The 24,925-nt window shown below is 32.7% G+C and overlaps 2 protein-coding genes and 2 long non-coding RNA genes across 6 annotated transcripts; 1 reads left to right on the top strand and 3 right to left on the bottom strand.

Moving 5' to 3' along the window:
• Nucleotides 1-6,150: 6,150 nt before the first annotated feature.
• Nucleotides 6,151-21,953, bottom strand: Nrg (Neuroglian). Of its 3 annotated transcripts, XM_081993845.1 has the most exons (12): nucleotides 21,695-21,952; nucleotides 19,533-19,616; nucleotides 18,735-19,473; nucleotides 17,787-17,977; nucleotides 17,186-17,731; nucleotides 15,880-16,866; nucleotides 13,098-13,505; nucleotides 12,742-13,035; nucleotides 12,374-12,683; nucleotides 12,101-12,204; nucleotides 11,872-11,969; nucleotides 6,151-8,415 (listed from the first exon to the last, which is right to left on the bottom strand). In XM_081993845.1, the coding sequence occupies exons 2-11, from the start codon at nucleotides 19,591-19,593 to the stop codon at nucleotides 11,875-11,877; spliced, it is 3,735 nt and encodes a 1,244-aa protein (XP_081849971.1). In that variant the 5' UTR covers nucleotides 19,594-19,616; nucleotides 21,695-21,952; the 3' UTR covers nucleotides 6,151-8,415; nucleotides 11,872-11,874. The 3 variants fall into 3 exon arrangements, with proteins under 3 accessions (XP_081849971.1, XP_081849970.1, XP_081849972.1); XM_081993844.1 differs by lacking the exon at nucleotides 11,872-11,969 and having other exon boundaries at nucleotides 21,695-21,953; XM_081993846.1 differs by lacking the exons at nucleotides 11,872-11,969; nucleotides 12,101-12,204 and having other exon boundaries at nucleotides 21,695-21,953.
• Nucleotides 9,141-11,865, bottom strand: LOC145738797 (uncharacterized). The gene is made up of 2 exons (XR_014180863.1): nucleotides 10,947-11,865; nucleotides 9,141-10,915 (listed from the first exon to the last, which is right to left on the bottom strand). It is a non-coding gene; the product is annotated as an uncharacterized LOC145738797 (long non-coding RNA).
• A 17-nt stretch (nucleotides 21,954-21,970) lies between the features above and the next one.
• LOC145738798 (uncharacterized) lies at nucleotides 21,971-23,245 on the top strand. The gene is made up of 2 exons (XR_014180864.1): nucleotides 21,971-22,460; nucleotides 22,542-23,245. It is a non-coding gene; the product is annotated as an uncharacterized LOC145738798 (long non-coding RNA).
• Jwa (PRA1 family protein Jwa) lies at nucleotides 23,015-24,671 on the bottom strand. The gene is made up of 3 exons (XM_081993858.1): nucleotides 24,293-24,671; nucleotides 23,934-24,151; nucleotides 23,015-23,746 (listed from the first exon to the last, which is right to left on the bottom strand). The coding sequence occupies exons 1-3, from the start codon at nucleotides 24,484-24,486 to the stop codon at nucleotides 23,610-23,612; spliced, it is 549 nt and encodes a 182-aa protein (XP_081849984.1). The 5' UTR covers nucleotides 24,487-24,671; the 3' UTR covers nucleotides 23,015-23,609.
• Between the last annotated feature and the right edge of the window lie 254 nt (nucleotides 24,672-24,925).

Below are 24,925 nucleotides of genomic sequence, written 5' to 3'. Positions count from 1 at the left end.
CAATTAACATCAGCGACTAGGTGGCACAAAGTAATGAAAATCATATATTCTCTAGATAAGCTTCAAAAAAAATTTATATGACTTTTAGATATTTTGTGTCTTAAAATCCAAACTAAAAAGTACGACTTTAATATACAACAGCAACCATACGATTTTTTTTTAAACAATAGGAGGATTACGTTTTTATACCGAATTATTTGAATAAAAAGTGGAGAAGTGGAGTACGAAGAGTGTGAGAGAAAATATGCAAATTAGAGATAATTTGTATATTAGAGCCATGAAGATGCTTGGGGGAGTATAAACGAATGAGGAATTTTATAGTGACACAAATAAAACTTGAAAAAGAACGGTATTTTCGGGAAATGATTGATGAAAGTAACCATAATTCGACTGTAATAAGATATACCAGGTGTCCAAGAGCACCCTGGACATAGGAGATTAACATGGGAAAACGATTTAGATTTTTTTACGCCTGTACGTTTGATTTGATTGAAAAATCGTAATAATGAAAGTTGTAGTACCTATCACGGACTAGTTTTGTGTATTTTTTTCAGATCTCTAACTTGAGCCCTTTCGTCGTAAAACACGAATAAAAATGAGAAAATTTAAACTTTTGGCCGGCACTGTATAGGCAGTTGTCGAGCAACGGGTAAACAGGTCATTGTTGCTGGTACGGTTGCTCGACAACCGCTTATACAGTGCAGGTAAAAAGTTAAAATTTTCGCATTTTTGTTCGGGTTTTACGACGAAAAGGCTCAAGTTGCAGATCTGAAAAAAATACAGAAAACTAGTCCGTGATAGGTACTACAACTTTCATTAATACGATTTTTCAATCAAATCAACCGTACAGGCGCAAAAAAATCAAAACCGTTTTCCCATGTTAATCTCCTATGTCCAGGGTGCTCTTGGACACCTGGTATATATAATATTTTATAACTAGTATCAACGACATATAGATGACATTCCTAATTTACCACCTAAAGAGGTTTTTGTGACTGTCCCTAATGTATCTGCTTATTTTAGCAAATTTAACGAACTACTAATGTAGGCGGTGAAAATATATAGGATTTGGAACGCAGTTTAAATAGATTTGGATTTGGTGTACAGATGGCAATGTGGTAACAAGTTGAGTGTAAATGTTTCTAAATGTAAATGTAAATTTAGAAACATTTATGAAAATATGAAAGTTATCCGGGCTTATAAGCCGTGGTTCAATGGAATCTCTTCCTGACGTTTCGTCCACATCTGCGGCGAACATAATCAAAGGCGATGACGTCGATTAAAAAGAAAAAAATTTGAAATATCTAGTGTTATATGTCATTAGAATGGTAATTTTAAGATCTTTTCAAAAATGAAATAATATACAGGGTGTTCCATTTAAAAAAATAATTTTTATGTGCGTATCTCAAAAACCGTTTCCAATAGAAAAAAACTATTTACACTACTGAACTCTACGCAAATAGTTGCTGTAGAAATGTATTTTTAGAAATAAAAAATAATGCACCAAAATAAAAATAATGACAGTTTCGCAGAAAAGTACCCTATATCTGTCAAACGGTAACAGATATTAAGAGCATTTAAATACATCCAATTTGGACCACCCTGTACATCTGATTCTCTGGAGAATCTGTATGGTGTTCCCCCAGAGACCGTATTGATGGTTCCTCTATTATTTTTGTTGTATGTTAGTTCTGTAAATGAATGTAAAATTTAATTATTCGCTGATGATACCATAAGCTTTGTTTGACTGGGAAGAAATGGACCTATGCAAAACATTATAAATTGTGAACTAAGTTGTTCAAGTGGTTGATGTGTACTCACTTGAAGCAAGTTAATTTTGACCATTTACAACGAGAGAGTTGAGTATGCTCACCAGATAAAGTACTTGTGTTTGATTTGTGCTTGGACCTTCATGCTAATATGATTGTGTCACACACAAATTTGCGAAAAAAGTTAGTTAATTATTGTCGCTCGGTTAGATTATTGTTGTATAACAGCATAGGTTCTGCTCTTCTCTGTTGTACAACTTGCCATTTTATAATATTGATCAAATTGTGCAAAATCAAGTGCCTTCTGCAACAATGCTCAATGTCAATAAAAGATTTAAACTTTTATCGTATCGTATTTTCCTTCTCCAATTCTCCATGCGTTCTTTCATTCAATTCATCTATACCTATTTCTAATCCAAATCTTGTAGATAAGTGTCATTCAACCTTTTTACTTTAACTCAGTAACGAATACTGTTTCATTTATATTTCCATTGATACCTAAAAACTGCATCTAAACTTCAATCAAATACTTTAGTTTACGAACCTTAGAAAACGCCTCAAAAAGAGGGGCCTCAAATTTCAATCAAGGATTTTCCAGAAACCTTTTAAATTAGAAAAATTATTTCCAGGAATAATGTCCATCGACCTGTGTAAGTAATAATAACAATTAAAATCTAATTTAATGAAAAATGCTACTTTCAATTAGCATCAGCAATGAATTCTTTCTCCTTTCCAAGTAAGCTATAAATACATTTTCTTGTAAGTAGTTAGTTCTAATATCATTATTAATAAATAGTTAGTTATTCTTCTGTTAGATAGCACAAATTCATGATAATCACTTCCTCGAGATAAACATTCGAAAAAAATCAGATTTAAGTGGCCTTTTAAGGTAAAAAGTACAATTTTGTGCCCAAAAGCTTAAGGTGTTCCTGAATTAAATCAATAGAAACCGTGCAATGTTTTTTCAAAAACCCCCTATTTCTATACAGGTTAGCCCAACGAAAAGATGGCACCGACGATTTGGAAAAAATGCTCGAACACAACATTGATTTATAAGGGGACATCTTGTCCTCTAAAATACTGTTCTCTAATCTACTTGAAGTAAAGTAATAAGTAGTTTTGTTACTTTAAGTATTTTACTGAAATACTTTTAAAAATAGAATACTTGTAAGACTATTAAAATAAGTAGGTAATACTTACTACTTTAACTTTTTATTCTATTTAAGTAAATTTAAAAGTATTTTTAAGTATTAAACTTATTTGCACACTCTTAAGAAGTTCGTTTAGTGGTAAAATTAATTTTAAAGAAATAAGTAAAAATACCATAAGTCAGTGTCTGTTAAAAGGGGAAAATTAGGTAATTGCAGCGAGTTTTGTAAGCGTTTCAAGTTTTTTTTCTCATGGATTAAAGGCTTGTTAATCTTTCTTCTTTCTTCCATTTGAAAATCAAAAGTGTGACGTAGTATCTTCTTTATGGATCACCCTGTATAATAGTATGTAGCCTTCAACGTTTAAGGCAAATGTTAAGTTATAATAAAGTACATTTTAACTTGTCTAAATGCCCCGTCAGTCAGTTTTACCAAAAATTGCAATTAAGGTAAACATGAGGTAAGGTTCAACTAGGCTCATAACTTTGGTGTTTCATTTGTCTTGAAGGGCATTTTATAAGGTATTTCTTACTAAGTATTGACTTCCTTAAAAAACTACACCAAAATTTTACCATTCGAGTAATTGTCGTTGTCAAATTTAGGTAAAATTTCACCAACATAAGTAAATCTGCCTTTCTGCCTGGTCATTATAGACAAAATTTTTTGTTAGGGTCATACATTATTACAACTTCTGTTGAATCAAATGTGAATAGATTTGTATTACAGCGCATAACATTGCGACGCTCGTAGAAAGCTGTCTGTCTCACTCAGAATGCCTGTAATAGACAAGAAACGCACGTGATGACGTAGGACTAGCCAACATGACTGAGCCAGACTTTGCATTGACTCCACTAGATGGCGCCACGTATTATCAATAAACTGAATTATCACCTTGATATTTAGCTTAATATCCATCAAAAATGTTTATTCAACTTTTTCTACTTTAACATCAGTCTCTTATTTTAGTTCACATTGATACTTAAACACTGCACCTAGATTTCAATCCAAGATATTTCCAATTCAGATAAGTTCACAAATCACAAACCTTAGAAAACGACTCAAACCAACCAAATAGAAATAAGAGCAGGACTGTACTTTGTTGGTTTGTTCACAATTACAAAACGTCAAATTTAAAACGTCAATTTCTCCGTTATTTTTAGGGCCTCAGAATGTTTGAAGCACTTAAAATAACCCTTTCAATCCCTTCTTTCTTGTGGTGTAATTAAAAATACTCTCACTAGTAAAATGTGTACAGAGTGAAGCAAAAACTGTAACCCACACACTTTTTTGTCCAGCCCCCATATATTTCCGAACTTCCTGAGATGTAAAGTTTACGTATTCTGATTAAATGTCTAATTCTAAACAATTCTTTATTCTTACTTAAATCGAATTACATTTTGGACGAACTTTTCTAGAAAAACGCAACTGAACACTTTTTAGATTATTTAGGTAACGAGGAACCTAATTGTGAGCAGAAAAAATTGTAATCATACAGATTAAAGGAAATCAATAATCCGTAGCTTTCATTGCTCAAAAGGTCCCAGAGAAAAATGTAAAAAAGAAAGTTCTGGGGGTATTTAAGCCCGCGCAAAACCGATTATAACTAATTAAATTGTGAAACACCTTTTCACCACAGTTGAAAAGCTGTTCCTTAAAAAAAAAACAGCAAAAACTGTTTCAATTAACTGACAAAGTATTGAGTAACAAGTTTCAATTTGGTATTTACTGATGTAGATATCAGTTCTACCACATAGAGAAAAGTTCCAGATAGTATAGTCCGTCTAGAAAATATCCGGAAAAATTAAAACTGAATTATAATTTTCCTGTGTACATTTTTATTATGTGAATATTAATATTAGGGAAAATAACTCATTTTATTTAAGCATATTTTTGAAATCCTCATTAAACTTCCTATCTGATAACATAAAACAACGCTACAAAACTTAATACAGTCAGGGGAAAAATGGGTATCAAAACTTGGACTGCTAGTAACACCGTTTGAATAAACAGTGACGGACAAAATCGCTTGTAAAACCCACTTGGAGTAAGAAAATGACTGTTTTAAGTACATTTTTTGAATCCTCATTAAATTTCCTATTCAATAACATAAAAAAATACTACAAAATTTGGTACAGTCAGGGAGAAAGCGGTGTCAATTTTGAACTGCCAAAAACACAGTTTGAAAGGATAGTCAGAGACAAAATCGTCTGTAAAACCGACTTGGAGGAAGAAAATTACTGTTTTAAGCACATTTTTGAAATCCTCATTAAACTTCCTATCTGATAACATAAAACAACACTACAAAATTTAATACAGTCAGCGGAAAAATGGGTGTCAACATTTGAACTGCTAGTAACACCGTTTGAATAAACAGTCATGAACAAAATCGTTTGTAAAACCCACTTAGAGTGAGAAAATTACTGTTTTAAGTACATTTTTGGATTCCACATTAAATTTCCTATTCAATAACATTAAAAAATACTACAAAATTTGGTACAGTCAGGGAGAAAAGCGGTGTCAAAGTTTGAACTGCCAAAAACACAGTTTGAAAGGATAGTCAGGGACAAAATCGCCAGTAAAACCCACTTGGAGTAAGAAAATGACTGTTTTTAGCAAATTTTTGAAATCCTCATTAAACTTCCTATCTGATAACATAAAACATCACTACAAAATTTAATAGTCAGGGGAAAAATGGGTGTCAAAGTTTGAACTGCTAGTAACACCGTTTGAATAAACCGTCACGGACAAAATCGATTGTAAAACCCATTTTAGAGTGAGATAATAACCGTTTTAAGTACATTTTTGGAATCCTCATTAAATTTCCTATTCAATAACATAAAAAAAATACTACAAAATTTGGTACAGTTAGGGAGAAAAGCGGTGTAAAAGTTTGACCTGCCAGAAACACATTGTTTGTAATTTGCCGGTCAAATTTTCCTGGTAATGTAAAATATTTACTTTACCGGTAATTTATATTATATTTTGTTATATTATATTTGGGCCAACTTGTTTGTGCATTACTTTTATCTTAGAAGGTTACAAAAAAGAGTTATATTAAAATAAGGAGAAACTATAAAATTCCGGATAATTTCTAGACGGACTATACATATATTAGTTTGACAAACTTGGGTTCAAAAGTTAAAATATTTTATTTAAACGTATATTCTTTCTTAGACAAAAACTGGAAAAAGAACTAGTAAACGTGTTTTTCAGGTAAAAATAAATAAAGTCTATTGAAGATCAATATTTGTTTATTAGTGCAAAAAAATATAGACAAATGTACTATTTTAAACTAATTTTTATCATGAACGTAACGCTGATACAAAAGCAATGTAGATAAAAATAAGTTCATATATTAAGATCTAATTCACTAACACCACTATAATAGGTGGCGAGAAAATTATTAAAAAGTTTTGCAATTAATAAACTTTCTAGCCAACTACTGGTCTAACTTTAAAAGTGCATTTGATAAATACTTCGGAAGTGCCAGACTTAAAAACCAACTAGGGACCTGAAAAACTTGATAACATACTTAAATAAACTATTTGTCAAAGACAAAAAAAGTTTCGATTTTACAGTAGTAACAAAATATCGTGTTTGCTTTTAAAGTAATACGTATTTATATATATAATCTAAAAATAGTAAGTATTAGATAAAGTTTTTGATTGTACTGTTTACCATCAGTGTGATCAAAATCTTTAACTAATCCATAATATTCAACAGTGCTTCGATTCAACGATTAATCTAATTAAAACTCCATGTGCCTGAAAATGCGTCATCGAATGAAAAAGCAAGCCACGTATATATAATATCAAGCATAATATACTTAGAAAACGTAGATAATATATCAATATTTTTAATATGTATTTTAATAGACACTGATAACTCAACAAATTAGAAAGTGAACTAAATTTAGAGGCACTGGTTACACATTTATTTGAAGCTCATTACAGATTGCTTACTACAACAGTAAGAATAATGTAAAAATATAATGCATACATCAACTTTATTTTATATGTCATTTACTACAACCTGTTGGAGAGTAATATTTTACTGTACGAGCACAGACAGAGAAGTGTAGTTGACAAAATAGGCACATATTTAAAGCGCAACACTTTTAAAAGCTACTACTCAAACTGAAACCATTGCTGTCAAAGCGAATTATTTAATGTTACATTTACACAACTACGCGCTTAAATGGCCATAAGTGCCTCTCACTAGGTATCTCCAAGAAAAAAAAATAATTGCAAATTTCAGATTGACCGTGACCAGACTAGTCAGAGACCCTGTACTTTCAGTTAGTATTACTCGAATTTTCTTAACTGGTCCTTTAAATGATTTTACAACTTGATTTTCACTTTAGCTGTTGTCTGTGACTAAATAGTCAAAACCCTAGTGTAATGGCAAAGTATTAGAAAATCGAAGTGGTCCCATATCGACGTAATACTTCACCGGGCACTTTAATTCATGAAACCCCAAATAAGTTCCTACTTGGTGAAAAAATATTATATTCTTGCTATGATTCGAATAAGATACTCAAAGTGACGTAACTACTTGTATTGCCTAACAAAAAATGAGTGTTTTCTCAGTCTTAGTAAAACTTATGAACTTTTTAACTATTTGCTTTTGCCGCAAGTTGGTTGACAGTGTTCGTATGAAACTAAAAGAAACCTGAAAACAAAAAAGCGACAGCTTACCCGAATATTATCTGCAGCACTAATTTATGGACATAAATGGAAATATTAATAAGCTTCGGCACTGTAACTTTTACATTAAATAAATATAACCTAGCACTAAACGCAAAAAAAATTGGATAAAAAAGAATACAAAAATAAATGTTCATTCAAAACTTCGTTAGTTAATTAACAAGTATTTTGAGAAAAACTCAGTACCAACCGAAATTGTGAGAGCATCCACAAAAATAACTTTATCCTAAGGCAACATACTTAAACTTAATAGTGAAGCGACTTTCAAATATGATACAGTACATTACACAATTACATATTATGTCATTATAACAAAAACCATCATAAATTAAAAACGATTTGCAGTCAATATTATTAAATCGCAACCAACAACATAATATATAATATATTAAATCCATTTTGATTTATAAATATTGAACCCTAGTAAACCTAAATGGATCAGTAATAATTACACTGAAATTAAATCACAAAAAGATTATAGAGCTGCCTCCAAGAAGGTGCAGGCAGTGTCGCAACATCTCCCAAACTTTGGGACCAAAAAACTAATGAACACCTCTTTTTGCGAAAACAAGATACTTCATTGTCGTCACAGCGGCAACTCGAACCTAATTATCACTTAAAACGTAAACTAAATTTCACTTAAGATTACAAAACATCATTTGTAAGCGATTTTTTTCTAAACGTAGGCAGCGACTGCATTGTTGTTAGTGCTTGATGTTCCAGTTGTACCGATCTGTTTCATGTTACTTGGGACATACTGACCAATGAAGGATCCGTCTTCAGTGAAGCGACCTAAAAATTAGATACACTTCACTAAAAGGCCAATTCAAGTTTAACCAAAATATGTATAAGGGAATAATTTTTGAATCTTAAAAAGTAGCAATTGGAATAAATAATAATTTAAAAATGGTGTAATAAGATTGCCTTTAAAGTTGAATAGGCACATTTGTGTCAACGACTACAGGAAATCTGAAAATTCTCAAAATCTGTTGTTAATACAAACTTGAACGAAAAACTTTGAAAACACAAGTGACGTACTGTAGATACGACACAAATAAACAATTTAATACTCCTGACTACAGTGTAATGTTACAAGAATATGAACAGTTCTGATCTAATTAGGTTCTGCTTTCTGCATTTAGAGCAATAAACTTTGATTAGACAGTAAGCTTTTAAAAATACCCTTTTTTATAAATTTATAATTTCAAAACACCCTCTGTTTAACAAAAAATTTTGTATGTAAAATACTCTTTTAAAAAAATGAAGATACTGTACAGGACATCTAATAAGCCGTGCACCCGGCTGTTTCTAGGAAACTATACATTGTAACGTTTTGGGGCGTTTCTATACCACTAAAATAAAAAATACCCGAAAACTTTGAAAAGTTAAATGGAATGGTAAAGCAAAAATTCGATGGGCGTAATTTCTGGTTCTAGGCTCTGTCTCTTCATATAAAGTGGTGGGTATGGTTGAAAGTTTACTTTAGAGAAATTAAATATCTCGAAAACGGTTGATAGTAAAGGCTTCGTTTCAACGGCATTTTAAAAAACATTTTCTGTTCTGTAGAGTGTCTCAAAACAATGTTTCAATTAGTTTTTGGTCTTTTTTTTAAATTTACGCTTTCGTCAAATGTCGAAAAAATCAAATGCAATGGAATGGCTTCGTTATCTATCCTGGTGTGAAAACTGCACTATCTCTTCTGTAACACGAGATATCAGTCAAAAATCGTTGAACTGCAGTGTTCACACCACGATAGATAATCGGATTCTTTATAGAACAGGTAACAGTTTTGCCATTGCAATTGATTTTTTCGAGATATCTAGGATGAAAGCGTACATTTTGGAAAAACGTTCTCTATCGGAAAAACCGAAAGTTAAAATTTGCTTTGATACACACTAAAGGGCAGAAAATCCTCTTTAAAATGCCGCAAATATGAAATCTCGACGATCAGCCGTTTACGAGATATTTCATTTCTTTCAAAGAAAAAAAAATTAAATAGCAAAATTGGTCATCGAGAAAAGGCAGTTACGTTCATCGTATTTTTTGCTATACCATTCCATTTAAATATTCAGAGTTTTCGGACATTTTTCGTTTTAGTGGTATGACAACGCCTCCAGCGATGGACTTGGAAAGCTGAAAATTATTTCCAGCATTTTTTCATGGCCACATTTACTAGAAAGATGTTTTTCTAGAAGGCTGCCATGTATAGTTTCCCAGAAACAGCCGCGTGCACTGCTTATTGGGACACCCTTTACAGTGTTGGTCCGTATTGACAGGTTGTGGCGACTTTATTTTTGCAGATAGAAAAAAACTGACAAAAGTGATAAAAAATACAGAGTTGATGAATTTTTAATGGAACCCTGTATATTTTCTGCTATAGATCTTCTCCTTCTAACTCCAAAAATATATAATAAGTTGACATTTGGTTTAACCGTTTTTGAATTATTGGTATTTAAAGATTGCAATTTTATTGTGTTTTAAAATCACAGTTGCCATGAATAGTAAGAGACCTAACGTCACGATGACGTAATTTGACAGTTCAATATATAGTTTTGTTAAATTACGTCATCGTGACGTCAAATTTGCTCGGCTCACTGGGTGGAGCATCAACTCGAATACTAATGACGTTTAGTCTTTTTGATAATTCATGACACCAATTTGAATGCCAATAATTCGAAAGCGGCGAAACCAATTGTCACCTTATTGTATATTTTTAGAATCAGAAAATGTATCCACTTTGTCTTCTTTTCACTTTTGTTATGGTCTATTATTTTATTCATTAATCTAGTGATTTATGAGAAGCCGTATAACTTTGGTATAAACAGTTTATTTCCTATCTGCAAAATTAAGTAGCCACAAGCTGTCTAAATATACGAACCAAACCTGTACACATTTGAAAACTTTACTTGTTAAGTGTAACATGATTTAATTTAATTATGGGATATCCCACCAACATGTGGTAAAAAGAGGAAATAATTTTCCTGTCACCCAATTTAATGACTTGTTGCATGATTCTTTATTTGAGCTATAAAAGAAACAAGTTTTAAAGAAATGTATTATTGAAGTTACCCAAAAACTCGGTTTTTAACTACTCAATGCACTCCAAAATTATCTCTTCACTAAAACGATTACAAAAGTTTGAATCAAATTTTTTCCTAAACCTTTTGATCAATTTGGATGTTTTCCTTTTCGGATTATAGGTTGATTCTTCAGGAATAATAGTGTATTTGATTATTTAAATACAATTTATTGTTTTACAGTAAATATCCTGTGATGCAAAAATTGTTACAACCTTGTAACACCCTGTAGAGTGTACCAACAACAGCAGTACGCTAATACCCGACTTTAGCCTCATCTATTCGCAAAATTTTTCTTTTTTGATTCATTTCATTATCTCTCTTATCTAACTCGTAAAAAACCATAATTTACAGCCGTAGTAATTCTTCTATGTCTTTGATGGCCTTTTCTCAAACTTACCTGAACTCACAGTATATAAAACGCAATAAGTATGCACTTATGAGAAATCACCATAAAAGTCTAAGTGAAAGAAAATGTATGAGTATCAATAAATTGTTAATTTGAATCTATATGATGTCGGGTTGTCATTTACACGCATTTGAATGAGCAATACTGAAAGTCTGTAATAACAGGTTGTGCAAAAAAAATTCAGAGATAATAAAACGAACCAAATAAGAAAACAGATGAGGGGGGTAATAATTTAAACAAACTGCTATTGTTGGTACATTCCTAGTGTCGTTACGAAACTTGCAACCAAAAACCCATATTATGACAACACTCGGTATACAGCAAAATAAGAAATTTTATTCAATTTTCATATCAACCTATCATAAAAAAACATCCAAATTGCTTCAGAATTTTTTTTTTAACTTTTGCAAATATTTTAGTAATTCAATAATTTTTGGAGAGTGTATAAATTTTAAAACAGATTCAAAACTAGTAACCTATAAAATAAAATAAATATATATCATAGCAGGCAATGATATTCATGCAAAAAATTTGGTATTAGTTTATATATAAGGACCTAGAAGGTGTAATCCATAAGCCAATTCCCTAAACTGGAAAAGTACAAAATAGAGCTACAAATAATGCAAAAAAACACACCAAAAACACTAGTCAAATATTAAAACTCTGTACCAAGCAACACTCGCATTAGTCGCATGACCTTTTCTTTTAAGGTTAGTATAAGTGTTACTGTGTTATTTAAAAAAAAATAAAAGAAAACCTTACATATTACACTAGAGTCGCAAACCCTTGTGATGTGGTTTCTCCTTGGCCTCTTTTTTGCCCGTACTGACCAATAAACGAGCCGTCCTCATTCATACCTTCTATAATAAAGTAGAGAAGAAAACAAAACAAGAAATAATAAAAACTAAAGAAACAACTCAAAATTGAAAAAGGTTTCTTTAATGTCTTTGTGTGAGGAAATGCGTTGTTAATTTTAAAATGAAAAACCTACCAGTGTCTCCGTCTCCGTACTCAGCCATTGAATCAGTATCACTTTCAGGGCTAACTTTAGGTTCACTACCCAGCGAAGCCCTTCTGTGAGGTTTACTATCCAACCTGTGTGTGCGATAATGAAAAATTATTTTTAACTACAGGATTCAACTCCGACTAATGGAGATTCAGAACCAGAAAAGTACAGAACGCTTAGAGTTACTTGAAAGATATTAGTTTTTGTTAATATAAGCGTCACTCTAAAACTTGAAAAAAAAGCGGAAAAATGTCTTACGGTTGAGAATATTCGTGAAAACCTCCTTCGTCCGGATAATCGTGTCGTCCGTTCGCTTGTTCTCGTTCATGTACTGCGTATTTTCCACCACGGTTTCGTTTTACGATGCAAACTATTATCAACACTAGCAAGAGGAAAACAATGGCCAGCATCATGCCGATAAACCACCCTGCAGTTGCTACCGCCTCTTTAGCTGTTATAATAATTCCATCGTTTGTATAAACTTCTTGAGCTTCGCTGTCAGTTTCCAAGTCACCATCAACCGAAGTCACGACAAAATCATAAGTCTCTCCACTTTCCAATCCGGCAACTGCAACGACCAAATTATTAATACACTTGTAATAATTACATATACCGCAACATCAAACCTTCTTGGAAGTCTTCATTTTTTTCATGTGTCGTCCGCAAGTAAGTAGTTTCTCCACGTTTCTTGTACTTAACATAGAAGTGGGATCCAGTTTTGCCATCATCACTAGGAATCCAGTAAACTCTAATTACTGATGTAGTTTTAGTATCTCTAACTGGCTCCCATCTAAACTTTGGTACTCCAGGCTTATGGAAGCCTTTAGGTTTGGTACTCCTTTCGATAAAATACCGTTTTGACTCTCCAGCTCTAGTAGTTGCACTGATGTAAATGCGGTAATTAGTTCCTGGTTTTAAACCTGAAAACATCAATCAACTCCATTAAATTACAACCAACCACCAATTGTAGTACTAAAATTACCAGCCAACTTTGCACTTAATCTGTTAGGATCCGTAATCTGGGGAGTTCTAGGAATGGCGTTTCCAACTTTCAAACTTGAATCCACTTCAGCATAGTAAATGTTATAACCGGTTAAATTGCCGTTTGGCCTTTCAGGTTTTTCCCATTTTAGCATGAAAGCGGACGATCCTAATGGAATGGCTTCCAAACGGTCCATTTCACCAGGTACACCTTCCGGGGTATGGAAGCTAAGAATTTCACTCGGAGGGCCGTTGAATTTTCCATTATAAACATAAACCTGGGCATAGTTTTTAGTATTCGGCACGAAAGTGTTAACCAATGCTTTGGCATTGCCTCCTTGGACCTGAATTTCGTTTTGTATTGGCGATTGATCACTCCAAGTTCGTATTTTGTAGCCCTTTAAATTTCCTGAAAGAGAAAAAAAACGTTTTAACACCAATCTTATTGTTCAGTTTGCAGTTAAAAAAAGTGTTACTGTTATACAGGGTGTCTCTGAATTGGTGTCACAAACTGTAAAGATAACTAGTACATTTAAAAATGTGATATAAAGTTTATAAACATCCTCTTTTAACTGCCCATTCTTTGAAATATTGGAAGTTGAAAAATAATCGTGTTTTGTAAATATCTCCGGAACCTTTGTTGCAATCAAAGCAACTATTACGGGAATAGTCTCCTAGGAAACGCTTGATTTTGCGTAAAGAAGGAAGTGGCGGAGATTTTGGGTTGACAAAGTGTTTTTGGAATAAGTATAAACCATTTTATGTAAAAGTAAAAAATCGGTCAACAATAATTTCTTTAACAGGTTAAAAAACAAGTGCACCATCCTCTGTGGTGGGCATCTGTTTTTTGTATAGTGACACTATAAGTTTTTGTGTCTGTGTTTGATAAATAAGCAGAAAGAAAAAAGCAGCACCGATTTCTTGTGTTTCGTATATATTTAAAGCGGTTCAACTCCGACGAAGGGCGATAATTAAATAACAAAATACACTTCAAGCTAATTTTTGTACCAGCGCGTCCCGAGTTGACGTTTTTCGTGTCTTTTGTATATCATACTAACTTGAAAACCATAAAATAAATTGCAAATCTGATTTTAGATACCCTCTACCATGTTGCCAATAGTATTTAGAACCAAACATTATTTCCAGCCGCCTACAACAAAATGAGCAAACTCTTCAGAAGCCATGATCTTACACTGGAAACAAAAATGAGACTTCTCAGATGTTACATCTTTTCTATCCTCTTATACGGGACGGAATCTTGGACACTCAATGAAAGCACATCCAAGAAAATAGAAGCCTTCGAAATACGACTCTATCGAAGAATGATGAGGATATCATGGACCGAACATATCACTAATGAAGAGGTACTAAGAAGGATGAATAAACAAAAAGAAATTATGAACACCATCAAGATCCGAAAACTGCAATATCTGGGCCACATCATGAGAAACGACTCCAGGTACTCCTTACTCCAGACAATCATCCAGGGAAAAATCAATGGAAGAAGAGGTCCAGGAAGGAGAAGAATATCTTGGCTGCATAACCTCAGGAAGTGGACCGGAAAAACATCAACCGAACTCTTCCGCATTGCCGTAAACAAGGTTAGGCTCGCCATGCTGATTGCCAACATCCGTAACGGATAGGAACCACAAGAAGAAACATTATTTTGTAATCTTAACTAAAGTCAACTTTGCCACTGAAAAAATTAGTGCTTAAAAACGTTTTCTAAGGCCTTGGAGTTTTCTACATCAAAAATTACTTATGGTAATTTTTCAAAGAACCGACAGTTTTCTAAGAAAAAGTCATTTTATGTCCAAAAGATATGGAACTTAAGAGAAAACAATTTACTGAATTTACACCATAAGAAAAGTAACAATAATAATTAAAAACAAATTAACAACTGAGTATTAACAGTTACTAAATAATTAACGATTTCAAAATTTTTTTAACATTGTTTACGTTTAATTTACTTTTAAACGTTTAAAAAATGTTTGAACCAAAAAAGCTTTTAAGCACCCATTTTTCCTATGGCGTAGAAGGTAAAAAAAACTCGTAATCCACAAAATCTCCGTCGCTACTTTATGTAAAATCAGTCGTTTTTGATCATAAAATTTTCAACAAAAAGCATTTTGATTTAATTTTTTGTTCAATCCATTATCTTTAAAAACGGTTGGTTTAAAAAAAAAAATACGTAAAGCAGTTTTTGACGTAAAACATTCCAAGTCTAAAAAACGTTTTTAAAGCACCCATTTTCTCAGTGACGTGGAATTAAGAGCCAAAAAAAACCCATTGTAAACCCAAAATATCCGCTACTGTTTTAGGCAAATTTAATCGAATTACAATAAAAAAACTAAAAAATGTTTCCTATGAGAATATTTCTACAAAAGTTGATCTCAGTGCGACAAACGGTTCTGAAGATATTTACCAAAAACGATATTATTGTCTTAACTTTGACACTCAAGGGCATTTAAGAGGATATGTTTATAAAAACTGTTTCTCATATTTTTGGATGTACTTTCTCTTCTTACAGTTTGTGACATCAATTCAAAGACACCCTGCATTATAACACTAACTTAGGTTCTAAGATTTGGCAGTCAAAATTATTATTAAAGTTCGTTCCGTTTATTTGACTTATCGTGCTTATAGAACGTTAGGCTATATAAAGTTTTTGTAGGGTTATCAGATAATCTGTCTAGAAACACGCAAGAAAACCATAACAGTAAATAACAGTACAAAAAAAATAAACAATAATTAGAATGGCATAAAAAGTCAAATCAACTTACCCCGCACTGAGTCCGGATGTACAGGAATCCAACTCAACAAAGCGTTAGTAGGACTTTGGACGTTGAGGACTGTAAAATTCAAAGGTGCCTCCAAAGGTTCATTTTCTCCAGAATATCCAATAACTTCTTGAGGAGCTACGTCGGCTTCACCTTCATCATTGACAGCAAGAACTTTAATCCTGTATTTCTGGTAAGAAGGTTGATTTGGAATTTCCAGTCGTCCTTGCCGCCAATCGGAGATTTCTTCTGGGGGTTCGTAATCTCTTCCAGGTATATCTTTCTTGTAGTAAACTCTATACTTAAAACCTGGGGCTGCATGTTCAATTTGAGGCATTGGAGTCCAGGTGATGACTAAGTTATCGGGTCTATCTCCTTCACCGACTACATTATCAGGATTTTTGTGAGGAACTGCCGGAGGGGTTGAACACACGTCTGAATGTGGCGACGGTAATGATCTTCCGATTTTATTAACTGCGATAACTCTAAAGGTGTAGTTGGCCCATGGACTCATTGGAATTGTGTAAGTCCTGTCTACTGCTGGAACTTCATTGAATGCGTCTTTCCACGAGTCGGGAGTGAAACTGGTATTGTACTGGATGATGTAACGCAAAATTGGAGCACGATTATCGCCTTTGGGCGACCAAGATATTTTTGCGTCCATTCTGTGACATTCCACTGAAATATCTCCAGGTGGATTGGGAATGTCTTGCACAATAAGTTGCGCTTGAGCTCGAGCTTCATCCAAGTCAGTCTGTGCCACGCAAGTATAAGTCCCAGAGTCCAACTCAATGGTTTTGCTGATTGTTAACGAATAATCGGAAGACTTTACGAATCGCGGTTCTGCTTCAAAGTCTATAGGCTGATCACTTTTATACCAAATTATTTCCAAGTTAAGAGACGGATCGGTAACCGCGTTACATCTGAAAGTTGCAGGAGTTCCGGACTCCACTTCGTAATCTTGAGGTCCATCAGTAATTTGTGTACGTGCTGGAAAAAGTACAACCTACTAAGTTCAAGTTTGAGATAAACATCAAAATAATTTACTGTACAAGTAAATTTAGGCCTTACTAGGTTTCAGAAATTCACCTTTCTGCTTCAGAATATTTCTTTTTATATTTAAAATTTTGATGGAAAATAGTGAATTTGTTGTATGTTTTCAGATTTTAACGAAATTAACAGTACCGCCATGGTTTTGGAAGATGGAAAGCACATACTTGATTCGAAACAGATGCAAGTCAGCAATCCAAGAACGCAAATTTAGATACGTTATAAATGTAAACAAGATAAAAAAACATAAATCACTTACATTTAACGTCGAGTCTAGCACTAGCACTGGCTTTCCCAAGTTTATTCTCCGCGTAACAGGTGTAATTTCCTTTATCATCAAATTGAATATTTGTAATTAAAAGATCGCCGCTTTCTTGAATTTTAAATCGGCCTCCCGTCAACTCTTCCCCATTATGAATCCACTTAATGGTAGGGCGAGGAGCACCCATCACTTTACAAGTCATATTAAGGCTCTGAGTCTCTACAGCGTCAGTATCTCTAGGAGCTTCAGTGATTTCAGGAGACAGAGCTTGGACGTTTACGTAAACATCTTTATATACGTAACCCAATGTGTTAGTTGCGTTGCATCCGTAATTCGCAGTGTCGTTTTTAACTAGTCGTTCTATGATTAGTCTGCCATGTTCGATTCTTCGTCTGTCGTTCTTCTCAGCTTGCTCGATCGGTTTCCCGTTGTAAATCCATTTAATTTCTGGCTCTGGGACACCACCAGCCTGACAACGGAACTCTGCGGTTTCATCTTCAGCTGCCGTTATCACTTTCGGTTCTTCGATGAAGTAAGGAACGGCTGACAAAAATAATACAGTTGAACTAAACTTTCAAGTTTCCCAAAACGGCTTTACCTAGCACTTTGAGATTGATAGAATACGACTTGGAGTCACCAACACCGTTGCTGACTTCGCAAGTGTAAGTTCCTTGATCTTCAAAGTTCACCACCTTTATAATAAGAGATTTTCCGTAATTTCCCTGAGTTACTCTTTCTGTTGAACGTAACGGATGTCCGTCTTTGTACCAGACAGTTTGAGGCAATGGCCTTAAAAAACAATAATCTGAATTTAATAAAAGCAGTCTTTTATAAATATGCAGTAAATGTTCCTGCTGCTTTGATTCATAAAAGTAAACAGACAAAAAAAAACGGATCTAGCAAAACTTCTGTAATTGCCATGAAAGGTGTATAATTTATCTGTTTCCTTTTATCTTGTCACACATAATTTTCTCTTTTTAATTAAAAAACATATATAGCGTTCTCTCTATCTAGCAAACAAAATTTATGATATTCTTAGTTAGGGCTTAGAGAGAGCTCACTCAAGCTGATTGAATTACTTGTCACGCCTATGCATAAAACTTGCAATAAAACCCGTGTTAATTAACGTAGTTTCAAGTCATAAGTATTTGAGTGCCAGAAATGTAAAACTTATATTAAGGATGTCACTCAAGATACTTTAAACTAAATAATTAATTTAGAAGTGAAGTTAACGGTGTTGTGCTTAGTTAAAATGCGTTATAGGTTTTCGGTTTTGTAATTAGTAACTCCGAAAGCTTATAAATTAGGTCATATGCGTCATCGTTCTCTTAAAAATGTCACGTAACGTCCAGCGCTAAATCCGTAATTAGCTGAGGCAGTGTTTTACTTTAAACTGGTACTGATGTAGGACTTCCGCTATTATTAAAGCAGTTATCTTGAGTTGCAATATTATACATGTATGTTACATAAGAAAATATTTATATGTGGTCATAACAGACTGTCTAATATATCTGAACAAAGGCAATGCGTAAAAAAATATACTTACGTTCCACCATAAATACAAAACAGTTCAATGCTCTTTCCTCTATAGGCGATTTCATTTTTTCTTGTAACATATTGGACCACTGGAGGTACTTTATTTTGAGCTGCAGAAACACCAGCAGGCTGCACGTTCAACAATACCCTGTTTCCGTACTTATATTCATGTTTAAATGGGCTAGTAGCTGCGCAAGCATACATATAATTATCTGTATTATCTGATAATGTAAGATTGGAAAACCACAAATTTCCTTCTGGATCTAGGGTCATTCTTGATGAGTTAATTGTTTTGAAACCCCCGTTCGTGTACATGATAATCCAATGTACAACTGGTTTAGGCCATCCATCAGGGGGCTGACAAGTCAAATTGAAAGGGTCACCTTCTCTGCCTGACAATGATATTGGGGGAGAATTTTTGAATGAGTTTAACTCCGCTTTTCGCATAAAAACTGAATTGGAGGTAGCGGTACCATACTGATTTTCGGCAAAGCATTGGTATTGACCAATGTCCACTTCAGAAGGCTTAGAAATAGAAAGAGTACCACGTCCAGTTTGTTGAGAAATTCTATCGTCATATGCTTGCCAGTCAAATATTTTTCCGTTTTTCATCCAGTAATACTTAGGGGTTGGTTCACCTTCAGCCTCACATTCAATGTAGAAAGGTTTGTCATTTTCACCGTTTTGTTCTACTTGAAAGAGAACCTCGTCTGTGGGTGGTTGTTTTACTATAAGGGGCGGTGAGGGTACTGGGAAAAAGCGCAAGAACAAATTAACGTCATTGTATTAGGCTCTAATAGAAACTTACCTTCTCTTGCTGCACAATGAGCTATGAGCAAGAAAAAATACGCAATGTATTTGGAATTCATGACTCTTAACCAAAAACTAATATCTGAAATAAAAAAACACATTGATAACACAAATTAGAGTTACAGAAACGATAATTAGCTCTGTTACCACTAGATTAAAATTGACTTCCTATTGATTACTAACCACCTAACACAGCAGTTATAACTTATCTTTGGTACTTCCTTTAAAAATGATATCAATGGTTATGGCATTTTAGTGCAAATACCTCAAACATCAGTTAAGTCTATTAACCAAATATGAACTAGATATTTAAAATCTACTGCTGTAGATATTTAACATTCAGTAAAACAGGCTGCAGATAAATGTGACAATAAACAATTCAAAACTGAGTTATAACACTTATTGCATTAAACTGCATAGTAACTAATTAAAACTTGCAGGAACACTGCTGTGGTAAACACAATCAGTTTTACTGTAATTTTTTCTTTTCCAATTTAGTGACCTTTTTTTCTGGTATCATAAACAGCTGATAATGATTAAAAATAAAAAAAAAACAACAATACACAGAGTGTATCAAGGTCTTGTTTAATGTTAATACTTGCAACTAAACCATCATAAATTAAGAAAAAAACTTGTGTTGTGTTAATTTAATAGCTTATTAACTTAAACTGAAATGTAAAAAAGCTAAAATATTTCAAACTATTAGCTTAAACATTACAAAAATTTCAGTTCAGAAAATTTGTGAGAGTTTAAAAAATGTCTTTAAACTAAACTATCACTTTTTCAGTGTCCAAATTTAAACCAACAAGAGTGAAAAACATTATATACAAGATTTGAGCCAAAAACTCCATTTAAGACATCATTTATAGTACAATCATCAAAAAATATAATATATAATCTAAAGTACCTAGAAAGTACAGTCACAGCACAACTTTTAGTCAATCCAAATAAAAAAACGTTTTCCTGTTTGTTTCTTCATGTTCAAATTAACTGGTGAACTACAATTAGCACCGCAAAAACTGATAGGCATAGTGATATGTGTTATTCACCTTATTTGTCACTTCCACCCAATATAAAACTGATAACACTTAGTGAATAACAGTAGCATTAGGCAGCAAGTTTCAGTATGAGAACACAGGAGAGTAATGAGTAATTGGCAATAACTGTACCTACATATTTATTTTCTAAAATATGCCTTGATGTATGGACCTATTATTACTTCTATTCAAACAGTTCATAAGTTTGAAAAACGAGAGAAAATTTACTTACTTAGATGAGATACTAGAGAATTAATAATGTTAGTTGATAATGATAAGTAAAGCAATAGAGCATTGATTTATAAAAATTACATTCAAATATTTAAACACAATATTGGAACATGTGAATCAATTGGATTTAGGTATAAGCAAAAAATGCTTGTTTTTACTCATGACCACCCATTAACATATTTTCATCTTATGCTCCTTTGTACATTTTAGGAACACAAGGTAAACATTAATGGAAAGCCAACTTCAAGTAAATATAATAAACTTGGTGATAGAAGGTTACATATTTAAGAGAAAGAGATAGGTTTGATTCATCAATAAATTTAGGTTTTGAATACATGAATGAGTCATAAAAAAAAAAATGTTTTTGTTAATTGTGACTACCATGCATTCAATAACCATGACAATATTTTGTTGACCATTAACAATTTGTAATTTGGCAATAAAATCTTCTGACAAAGCCAGTGTACAAATGAAACAGTGGTCTTTGATTCATGCAACTTATTCCTTTGCATAAAGCTTTTTATAGGTGTTTACTAAGGCTACACCTTTTTTGAATGATTTTGAAAGAAGTTGAGGTAAAACCCCATTTAAATCTTCAATACAATTCTTTTAAAAAGCCCTCTCTCAACAAGTAAACTACAAACAGGAGAGTACTGAAACACATTGCTAGATTTAATTTAAACAGAATATCAAGTGTTTAGGAATGCATTGAAAAGTAAATTGTAGGAATTTAAATGTCACATCCATTACAATTAATCATCAGTATTCAAAGTAACATTGTATGTAGGCCAATGCAGGTTGAGGTATACTAAACAAGGGTCAAATAAATTAGTTATTTAATACATGATTAGATTGTAGACTTGTTACTTAATAAGATAAGATAAAAACTTACCCAAAATATGTACTTTATATTGATAAATTGAGTATCATGATTAGTAGTATACACTAGGCTAGAACGGGAGATAGACCGCAGCAAATAAGAAGTTGTTCGTGCCACTAGTAATTCTATTTGCTGATATCACTACTATATTATTAATTTTGACCAAATTCGAATGAAAATATGACTTTATGTGTTATAAATAGAAATTACTACATAGCCCTGAATTTCAGGAAGAATTAATGAATCAATTCAATTCAACTTCGATAATTGGAAGGCAGGGCTGTCAAGGCTGTCAGTTTGTGTCAACAATGAAAGATTTCTGTTATACCGACACTCTTTGTCTATACATGTTAGCTTTCTACCGTTCGTCTTTTGGTAATCTACCTATCTTGCCATGGCTTTTATTTTTTATAATTACATAATTGCAACATACTGTAATTTAATCCAATATAGAATATGTACAGGTGACGCTATATAAAATGTCCAAAGTCGCTACGAAAGGTATTAAAATTGTTAATAAAAATGGAAAAATAATTATCCAAATGTACTGAACTTGCGGTGCTGGTAGAAAAATAATCTAGTGAGCGCCCAAAGGCGTGGCCATACAAGAATATTTTCTTTCAGAGAAATTTTCATTTTATAGACAAAACATGGGTTGAAACGATTCCGTTTTCTTATATAACTGCTACTCACTCAATAAAAATTAATTTGACGATTCCCCTAGTTAGATAGGGTATTCAGGAAGGAAATAACATATAAGAAGTGAACAGGCATAACTGTAGGTATTGGTCAGACACGAATCCACATTGGTTTAGGGAAACCCATACCCAATATCTAGAAAAACTTATTGTTTGGGCAGGTATTTTAGGAGACCACATCGTTGGTCCGTTTTTTATTGACGGTAATTTGAATGGCCCTACTTATCTTGAGCTCCTTGACACCACTGTTGATCCGACCATAACAGAGCTACTAGAAAATACACAAAACGTATTTTTTATTTTTTTTGGTCTCAATTCAAAGCAAATGTACAAATAAAATAGTGCAATTAATTCCTTATGAAATACCCTTTCCAACCATGTGCCACACAGGGTATGGTGCCATTTGAAAACTTAGTGGGGGTGGCTATGTCGGCAAAGGGGCTGATGGCAGAAATTCAAATCCTACGTAAAAAGATGTCCCCCTTGCAATCTTTGTTGACGTGTCTTAACATTTTTTAACAGAGAAATTATTTTGGAAGATATTCAGGGTGGCTACTTTTCATTGAAAAACCCTGTATGAATGAAACTACATTAATAAAATTGGTTATTATACATAATCACTGAAACAACAGAATGAATTGCAACAAGATTATTATTATTGTCAGAAAAATACAATATGAAAAGTATGAGCTACATATATCTGCAAGATTGAAAACAAATTTTTAATACACCTAGTTCTACCAAGAACTTTGTTTATTTATATCTACAGTTTAGAAGATGTGCATCACTGAGTGTATTATATAAATAACATAAATAAAAAATTATGCTTCAGATTTTTAAAAAACAAATAAAGAAACAACAAAAATTCTATAACTATATCTACTACTTCATAATGTTTTGTGTAAGTATAAATGATTATAAACTTAAATATATAACATAAACTTGAACTGTAATACTTATATTATATATAATACTCTCTTGCTGAAGATTCAGTTTAGAAAGCTATTTTTTTACCTTCACTGGCAATATAAGAAATTATTGCAGAGCTACTATTAGTCTACATTATAGATTTTTATTTGTAAGAGGGGAACATAAATGAATATTTTTGGTACTCACTGGACTTAATTGGATCAAATTGTCATATTCAAACCAAAATGAAGATTAACCTCACTGATTTTTCCCATAACAATTTGGACCTGAGCTAGATTTAAAACTCTGCAATAACCTTTTCAAAAAAAATCCCCTTCTAAACCCATTTGTTCAAGGAAAAATCCCATTGGAGTTCTCTTCAGTCCTAAAACTTCCACACGATTGACAATTTTGTTTTTGATGTTCCTCAGTCTTAGGGATGCATGGACAAATATTGCTAGAAAAATAAAACATAAATTAAGAATTAACCATAATGTCATCTAACCAAATACATTTTTAACACTAAAGTTTAGATTGATAAGAAATCAATGATTAATTAATTAAGCTTGAGGCTTGAGTTATTCCTTTGATGAATAAGATGAAACTTGGACTAAGATAATATTAGTTTATTTTATTGTTATTACCTGAAAATGGAAGAAGTACTCCCAAGAAGAAAACTAGAACACTCTGAAACATATAAGCAATGAAATAAAGAGCTCCAAATAAGATTAGTAAGGTGATTATTGGATGCTGCTGTTTGAATCTAGCTGCTGCAATTCTCTCATTAGAAAGGTAGATAAATATTCCAAAGACTAGGCCTGTAGCTATACAACCACAGATCATTCGGACTGGATGAATAATTCTGTAAAGAAAGATTAAGAAAGTAGGCAGTTAATTAATATACCCTACGTGCTGTATTAATGACAGATTAGTGATATTTTACTTTATCAAATTGATAATTTCAGATTACAGCTCCACAAAAAGAAAACATAAAAATACTCACCCCACAATAACAAAAATACAAGCAGCCAGCAGAAGATAGTTTGTCTGGTAATAAAGTAAATTACTAGAGACTCTATTACCCCATTTTTCCAAGTCTTTAAAATTGGGAATCTGAAATCTAGCAGAATCAAGAACAAAGTCGTCCAAAGGCCTTAGGGGGGCTATTTCAAAATCTGAAGCCTCTTTCTTATTCATTTTGAAGTTTACCAGCCAACAATGTACTGAAGCAACCTTCAAAATATGTCTGATGATTAATTAAATCAATGAGGGCAATTTAGATTTGGAATTTTTAAATCATTCGATAAATATGCAGTTAAAATGCTGGACGAAAATAAACATGAACAAATACAACTTGCTTTTGAGATAGAAATTTATATAAATATTGTGACAGTGACATCTCCAGGCTTCGTTGACAGATGACTGGATGTCGTATTAAAGCGACATTGTCAGGTTGAGCGAGAAAGTGAATATTTTAATTACTGTAAGTAACCAAATATGGTTTAAGGTTGATAAATTTTACTAAGGAAATTGCATGAATACTAATTGATTTTACTATATATTTTTTGCTTCAATTTGAACTGAACATTGGTCCATACAAATAGAAATAATAGGATCTAAAATTAATACGTAATAG

Source organism: Ips typographus, linkage group LG16 (genome assembly GCF_016097725.1).
Source record: "Ips typographus isolate SLU linkage group LG16, UJ_Ityp_2.0, whole genome shotgun sequence".
Taxonomy (NCBI): domain Eukaryota; kingdom Metazoa; phylum Arthropoda; class Insecta; order Coleoptera; family Curculionidae; genus Ips; species Ips typographus.
Note: the sequence above shows the minus strand (reverse complement) of the source record. Positions and strands in the feature narration are given on the sequence as shown.